At 41.7% G+C, this 7,443-nt stretch overlaps 1 protein-coding gene across 1 annotated transcript in view; it reads left to right on the plus strand.

Moving 5' to 3' along the window:
• antxr2a (ANTXR cell adhesion molecule 2a) overlaps positions 1-6,569 on the plus strand; it is a 75,914-nt gene extending 69,345 nt beyond the window's left edge. Inside the window, exon 17 of the mRNA XM_067572345.1 lies at positions 5,787-6,569. Coding sequence (XP_067428446.1) covers positions 5,787-5,825 — 39 coding nt within the window. The 3' untranslated portion in view covers positions 5,826-6,569. The remainder of the gene's footprint in view (positions 1-5,786) is intronic.
• The last annotated feature ends 874 nt before the right edge of the window (positions 6,570-7,443 follow it).

The raw sequence follows: 7,443 nt of genomic DNA on the forward strand, positions 1-7,443 counted from the left end.
TAAGATATTATTTTCAATTCTCACATAAACAGCAATTCATATGAGAAAAATCTTGTATTCCTTCCTTTTGATTGATGATTCCTACTTGTTGAACACTGAAATTCCCATGGTATTGGAGAAGCATTGCATCTGTACTTAATGGAGTAAAAAGTGGAACATCTACAGCAGCTATATGTCTATAAACAGTATGAATTAACAGTTGAACACATTAACATTTTGTCAGAACAACAAACAAACCAGTGTTGGAATATTGCGATGAGTGTTGCAGTCGTCCTGTTGCTATTGGATTAAGTAAACCCTAGATTAACTAAGCTACTGTATAGGCTGCAAAGCTCTAATGTGAGAAAAAAAAAGTCTCTGTTCTGGTAATAAAATCTTTCAAAGCCTGTAGCTTATCACTGCAAAATAAGCATCTTGCAACTGGATTACAACTCTGATGCTTGCAAGTGTTTTCACACTACAGTCCAGATGGGAGATTCATTCTGTAACCTAAACGGGATGCTTCGTTCGTGCATCTTTTTTTTTTTTTTTTTTTTTTTTTTTTTGTCTTTGATATTGTAAATGTGACAAACTATACAGTCGATTAATACGGCAAGCCAATACAAACATTTGGAAGGGAACTAACTCGCCATCCGTTGTGTTTATTTCCTGTTATTTGTCTCCCAAAAAAACTGTGGTGAGGACTTCAAAGTAGTTCTGAGCAGGCGTCATGAAGAGACAAACACATGGCAACTTCATTTTCTATTTAACTTATAAACCACTAAAGATATCTATATTATTATGTAAATTATAGAAAGAAAGGCAAGAGAACATGAACATTTTATAAAACCTCCAGGGTCTGACTCACCGTCTGGATCTTACCAGCTAACCAAATGACCCACAACTTTTATTTGTATGTTGATTTTATGATTTTTAGGTGAATTGACAGTTTTGGCATGTGAACCTCTGTACTAAAAACCTTTCAGATTCATAACCTGCACACAATGAACCAATTCAGCTGTGAATATAAAAAAAAAAATATGACTCATTTTTATTTTTTCTTTGGCGAGATGGAAGAGTTGCAACCTTCAGCTGTGTTAGGTCACTAAAGTGAAAGCTTTTCATGCATCATCAAAGATGTCAAAAAAAAAACAACTCAAACACTTTCAATGTCTTCTTCAGCTGTGTCCGTGTCAACGACGGAGCTAGCCAGCTTTTCTTGTATGACATCTTTTTAAAAGTTTACACAACCTTTCAGCCTTTGTTGACTCAAGTGTTCTTATTCCAAGTCAAACATGCTCAGAATATGAAATCAGGAAATAGGAAAATTGACCTACGTACCTTAGATGTCTCACTTTTTTAGACATTGGAAAATGAGCCCAGACTTGCCCTCTACCAGAAATTGAAAAATAGTGTGATATCCCTGTCAGGAGCCAAATTGTAATCAGTTGTTCAGTTGTAGTTGGCAACACTTGTTTTGCATGTTTGACTCAAATACTGCAGCTACTATGAAGAAAAATATCCCTAAGTGCCTTTATGATCTGTTCCCAGAAACTCTCCCAAATAATACTTTTAAAAGACTGTGATGATAATCGTTAATAGTTTGCAAGAAAATTGAGTTCGGTGCAGTCTGAGCTTTAATTTGCTACCGTCTACGTCCTGGATCTTCACCGTCTCGTGCAGCTCAGAGGGTTTGTAGCTCTGGGGGGGGACTCGAGCTGCTGATGGTGCAAACAGCAAGACATGAGATGCAAAAATCTCACACACACACACACATACATATCACTTCTGGAGCTTTGCCTCAAGTTACAAGCCAACAGTCCAAGTGACAAACATGTTGTCTGAGGACTGGGCAAATGTGGACCTCTGCAGCTCCTGTCAACACGCAGCGAGGGTCCACAAACACGACTTTAACTCCGGAGGCCAAAACTCAAGTCAGTTAGGCGAAGTATCCGACAAAACATGCAGAGTTGAGACACCGGAGCGTCGTTTAAGACGCTGAGACCAATGTTCCTTAAATGGACATTATGGACAATAAAGGATTTCCAATAAGTTTGACATTTCTGGCAGGTTTTAACTCAAAAACTGTCAATTAACTGATGGACAATTTATCAAAAACTTAAATAATCTATTGATAACTATAAGTAGTTTATCAAAAACATTTATAAGGACAATTGGAAGACAAATTCTTGGCCTCTGGAAACATACAACTGGCATTTGTCCTTATTTCCCAACTCTTTCTTGACTTAAAATAAATTATTTAGTCTAAAAATGTATCAATAGATTAATTGATCATGTAAATTGTCATTAGTTGCAGCTCTAACTTTCCAATCAGGTGTATCAACAGTGGATGCTGTTGGGTTTGATGTCACCAGTCAGCATATTTCCATTTATTTCAATAGAAAGCCAGTGGAGAGTCTGTAATGAACCTTATTAATCACAGTCTTCATTTGGAAGGCTCTCTCTGACCCCCCCACCACCCCTCACCCCACCCACCCCACCCCGCCCCCCTCCTCTTGTCTCTTCACCTATCCATCTCTCCACCTGACTCATCCACCCGTCTATCCGCAGTCACGCTCCCGTCCGTCTGATGAGATTTCACTGACATTCCATGCTGACATATTCAGACTATTGTTCTCCCGCTCTGGGTGGCACAGGTGGGCCGCCATCTCTCCAACATGGCCCAGTTACAAGGCAACGCTCCCTGCCAAGTCAGGCCCCGCTCATCCGGGAACAGGGGAGCTGGAATGGGTTTGACCGTATTGTGCCGCACCTGCTTCGCCCTCGTACCAGATCCCCCTGCTTCGCCTGCCATTCTGCCGCCGCAGAGAGAGGACTTCTTTCCTCGACGAGCCCCCCGTGCCATAAAACCCCGTAAAATCCACTGAACTTAGCCGCTCTGATGGCCGTGGCCAAAACAGCATCTGATGTGCCTTATTTGTTGACTGTGTGAGATTAGTTGCAGAGGGTACACGTCGAGGGGCTTACCATGCAGAGATGGAGCGAAGCCCCCCCCCACCTCACCCCTCCATCAAACACCCACCAGCCCTGCCAAATAATGAGAAATGGAAGATTCTCCAGCTTGTCTAAAGCCCTCGTCACAGTCGGTCCGTGCACACTTCTGCTCCCGAGCCAGACTGTAGTGCAGATACTGTAAGAGCTCCCACACCAGACGAACTGGCTGCTGCATTCAGCAGGCGGCTCAGGAGCCAAGATTCTTGGTCATTTCTGTCCGTAATACCTCAATGGAAGCTTCCACCTGGACTGTGTGAGGCCTTGCATGTGCAAGAATGAGCTTTTGTGCTCTCAGAAAGAGAAGGAAAAGGAAGTGCAGCTCATATACAGCTCAAATATCCAGTCACACCTCTTAAACTGAAGCTAAAATTCAAAATTTAAGATTTCTGCTCCCGTCAGAACAACTGCAACTCGGGATGTGATCAGTTAAAGAAACTTTAGGTCCAAAAAACAGGACAACTAACTGACTGAAACAACCAAGACCATTATCACTGATTAGTAGTGGAGTTGACTGACAGGCCCTGAATGCAACATATTTGAAGTCACCTGTTGGGACAAGAGAGGCAGAAAATCAGCGGTTCCAAACCCACTTTTTACATTTTTAACCATCATACACTTGGCCATAAAGATTTGCACATAATTAAATTTATTGGTCTTCTTCATAGACATGAATTAAATGTTAAGGCATATATTAAAAGTAAAAATAAATTCATACACTGCTTAAAATCCAGAAGGCCCCCTCGAGAAGCTTCGGCGACCCCTAGTAGGGGTCGGGAACCGGTGCTTTAAAGTCTTTGTCGTGTTTGCTGTGATGACACATAAGAAGCCGCAGTAAAAACCTCCACGTTCCAATGTTTTTGTTACCGGCGCCAAGACACACCGGACGGGAAAAACGTCTGCATCGTTACCGTGACAACCAAAGAAGTGCCCTCAGCGAAATGATCATCCTTTTTTTTTTTACAAACACACACACAGAACACGTGCGGTCATTCGAAGTAGACTCAACAAAAAAGAAAGAAAGTACAAACAGTTGAGACGATCTTTGCTTTTCAGTGTAGTATTTATAACTGAAGGTCGGAATAAACGGTGAATAGTGAAGTAAAAAGAGTCAAGAGAAACTGCCAGTATTTTCACAATAAGATGCACAAGAAACCCAGAGGTCACCGGGTCAAGCAAGACATCAGAAAACATGTTTATGTTGGGTTTTGCCTCTTGTAGGTTTGAATTCTCCACCTTAAACTTACCAGAAGCTTGTTTAAACCAACTTATTCAGACTGATGTGTTTCAGTGGATCAAATTATTTTGGATAGAGAGATGAACCGCTATCATGTCACACAGATATTGGTCTGTTGTAAACCTGGTGAAGAGTCTCCTGATGCTGAACCCTGCGTGGTGGCTCCGCAGCCACAAAGTTCTGGGTTCAAAGCTGCCTTTCATTGTAGAGTCGGTGTTCGTTTCCGCCCGTGTCTGTGTGGACATGCATGTTTGCTACTAAAGGGTCAGTCACAAAAAAATGTTCTCAACTACCTACGAGTGGTATCCAACTGAGAAAACAGTTGATTAATAATTGAAAACTGTCCACAATGTGTAACTATGACACTGTTGAGTTTTTCAGATGTAATTTTCACAGCTTTTAGCAGCACAAACACGATTCTTTTCATCTCCGTTGCAGCAGAAATACTTGACAGGAAGTATCAACTCTGGCACATAAAACCCGACTTATCTGCATGTCTGGTTTACTGCTGGGGGTCAGAAAGAAAAGAAAAGATGTTTTATTGTGTTTTGAGTGAGCTGAGCCTTTAGTGATACTGTACTGTCATCAGATCTGGAGTCAGTTCCTGTTTGCTGCACACTGCTCCCAAATATTTAGCATGACTCAAAGTATGCAGAGAACAAACTTCCCGATAAGCAGGTAACAGTAAGCACAGGTAGATACAGAGACAGAGAGGCAGCGCTGTGTGTGTGCGTGTGTGTGTGTGTGTGTGTGTATGTGTGTGTGTGTGCATGTGTGTGTGTGTGTGTGTGTGTGTGTGTGTGAGGTTGGAGGCCTGCTGGCTGCTGCTGGGATTCGCTGTGCGAGAGCTCCCTCTTGGTGCCAGTCAGCCCACTGTTAGAGAACAAGCTGCTGCTGCACTGAGAGGCTCAGACAGCTGCCTGGACACACACACACACACACACACACACACACACACACACACACAGACACACACACACACACACACACACAGACACACACACAGATGCACATGTCGGGTGAGAAACTGAGATGTCTTTTTTTGTCGGTATTTACAAAAGATGCGAGGTGTAGTGTGATGCTGCAGGTTCACCAGTTGATTCTTCATCTGATCGTAGCTGAGATCAGTTTTCAGATTTATAAATAATAATTCATCTATGAATTTATCTGTGAATTGTGTGTTTTCTATTTTCTTCTGTTATTTCTGAGTGACTATGCATTATGTATGTTGTGTTTAATGAATTTTATCTCCTTCTGTTTCTTCTCTGGGTTTTTTTTAATTAATATATACATAAATATCTATTAATTTTTGCTACCTATTATTATAAACATATTTTATATTATTAAAACTGAATATTTAAATAATATAATATTAGTCATCAAGGATTCAAATATCAAATCTTTTTCATTTTTCTATGAAATAAGATTATAGGAAAATACTTTCAGTGCTATGTTGTTATTATATTAGCAGATATGTCTTAAATACGAGGCGGATCCTCATTGTACATGTATTAACTCTCTCCCTCTCTCTCTCTCTCTCTCTCTGTGTTATTTTCAGGGTCGTTGTATGAATTTCAACCGCGTGCAGCGTCAGTAGAAGAAGAAGACTCGTGTGTGAAAGCCGACATGTGCTGATCGCTGTGGACAAGAGAAGAATTTCAGGTTTTTTTTTTTTTTTGAAGATTGGTAACCATGCAGCTAAAACCACTATCTGTTCACTCCGCTTCACTTCCTGCACAAAGTTTCCTTTCTTCTTCTTCTTCTTCTCTGCCCTTTAGATCTTAAAAGCACACAGGGTGTAATGTTAATATTAACTCTTATTCATTAAGTTATTGTTTTTTTTTATTATTCCCAAATTTTTTACTTAAATTAAAAAAAAAAAACATCAGAGCTGAAGCTCAGGACGCCCCAGAACTCAGACTTTGTTAGCTTTTTGTGCGCTCCAAAGGCTTAACATATTCTGACCATATTGTGCCTTCTCTGAAAAATCTAATTTCATGGACACAGACGGAAGCTATCTAAAAAAAAAAAAAAAAAAAAAAAAAAGAAGGAAAAACACAGAGGAAGGGGCTGTTTGCCTTTGGCGTGGAAGTCGGAATAATCCCAGTGGGCCTCACAAGTGCAGAAGTCCGTTGCCTTTTGGCAATGTCTCATCACGAATCCTCTCCAACTTCAGCAGTGCTGGATGCCCGGCGGCCGCCCTTTGACTGGCTTATCTTGTCATTTTAACACTGAGAAGTGCACACGCATGACAAATTGTAGACAGGATGCCCCAAGGTATTGGAAGGCATCAAGACTTTGCCCTTTCGTTGTTTTTTTTTTTTTTTTTTTTTGAAGACACCTTCCCTTCATTATGCACTCGGGACAAGGAAATTAATAGAGCGTTATTAGACCGCAGGACAGCCTCCTGACCAGGATGATCTCCAGCAAGGTTTGAGGGATTGATGCCTTTAAGACCTTGACATGGAGCTTGGTGTTTTTTTTTTTTTTTGCCCCTGTTTTCAGCGCAGTCTGCTCTCTGCTCAGCAAGGCGTAGCACATCACAGCCCATAAACAGGCCTATCAGTTAAGACTTTTTAAGATATAGATACAGCCGCCTCGACACTTCTCTTGCCCCGCCGTCTCGATATCCTCCGAGGGTTCCCCCGGCCGCGTCGCAACTCACTAGTTCCTCTCAGCGCCGGAATATCAAAGTTTAATTAAAATAATTAAAGGCAACAGCAAGCAGCAGCCTGTGAAGAGTTGGCTTGTCTCTTTTTTATGCCTTTTGACATTGAATGACCTATAAGAGAGGAAAAAAAAGAGGACACCGCTCCACGGTGACGGTGCGCCACGTCCAAAACGCAAACCCAAACTAACAGATGCGACGGACGGATAAGTATTGTTCATTTCCAGAAATTATGTCCCCCCCCTCCCCTCCACCCTCAAATCCCCCAAAAAGCAGGGTATATATATTTATATGTATTGTGGATTTTTCAGCACGCTGTCATGACGCCAATCCCAAATGATGTTAGTGTGAGCGGAAACACTGTGGGGGAGGAAAGGGGGCAGCAGCTGAAGAAAAAGGCTCGAATGATCCAGTCACTTCGGATACCGTACTTCAGATGCAAAATGGATATTCGAGTCGAAACCTGACAAAGCGCGCCGGCTTTGACATGAAGCGGTATAGACAATGACCAGTGGCTGGGTCAGTGGGATGTCTCTGTGCAAGCAGG

Source organism: Thunnus thynnus, chromosome 2 (assembly GCF_963924715.1).
Source record: "Thunnus thynnus chromosome 2, fThuThy2.1, whole genome shotgun sequence".
Taxonomy (NCBI): Eukaryota; Metazoa; Chordata; class Actinopteri; order Scombriformes; family Scombridae; genus Thunnus; species Thunnus thynnus.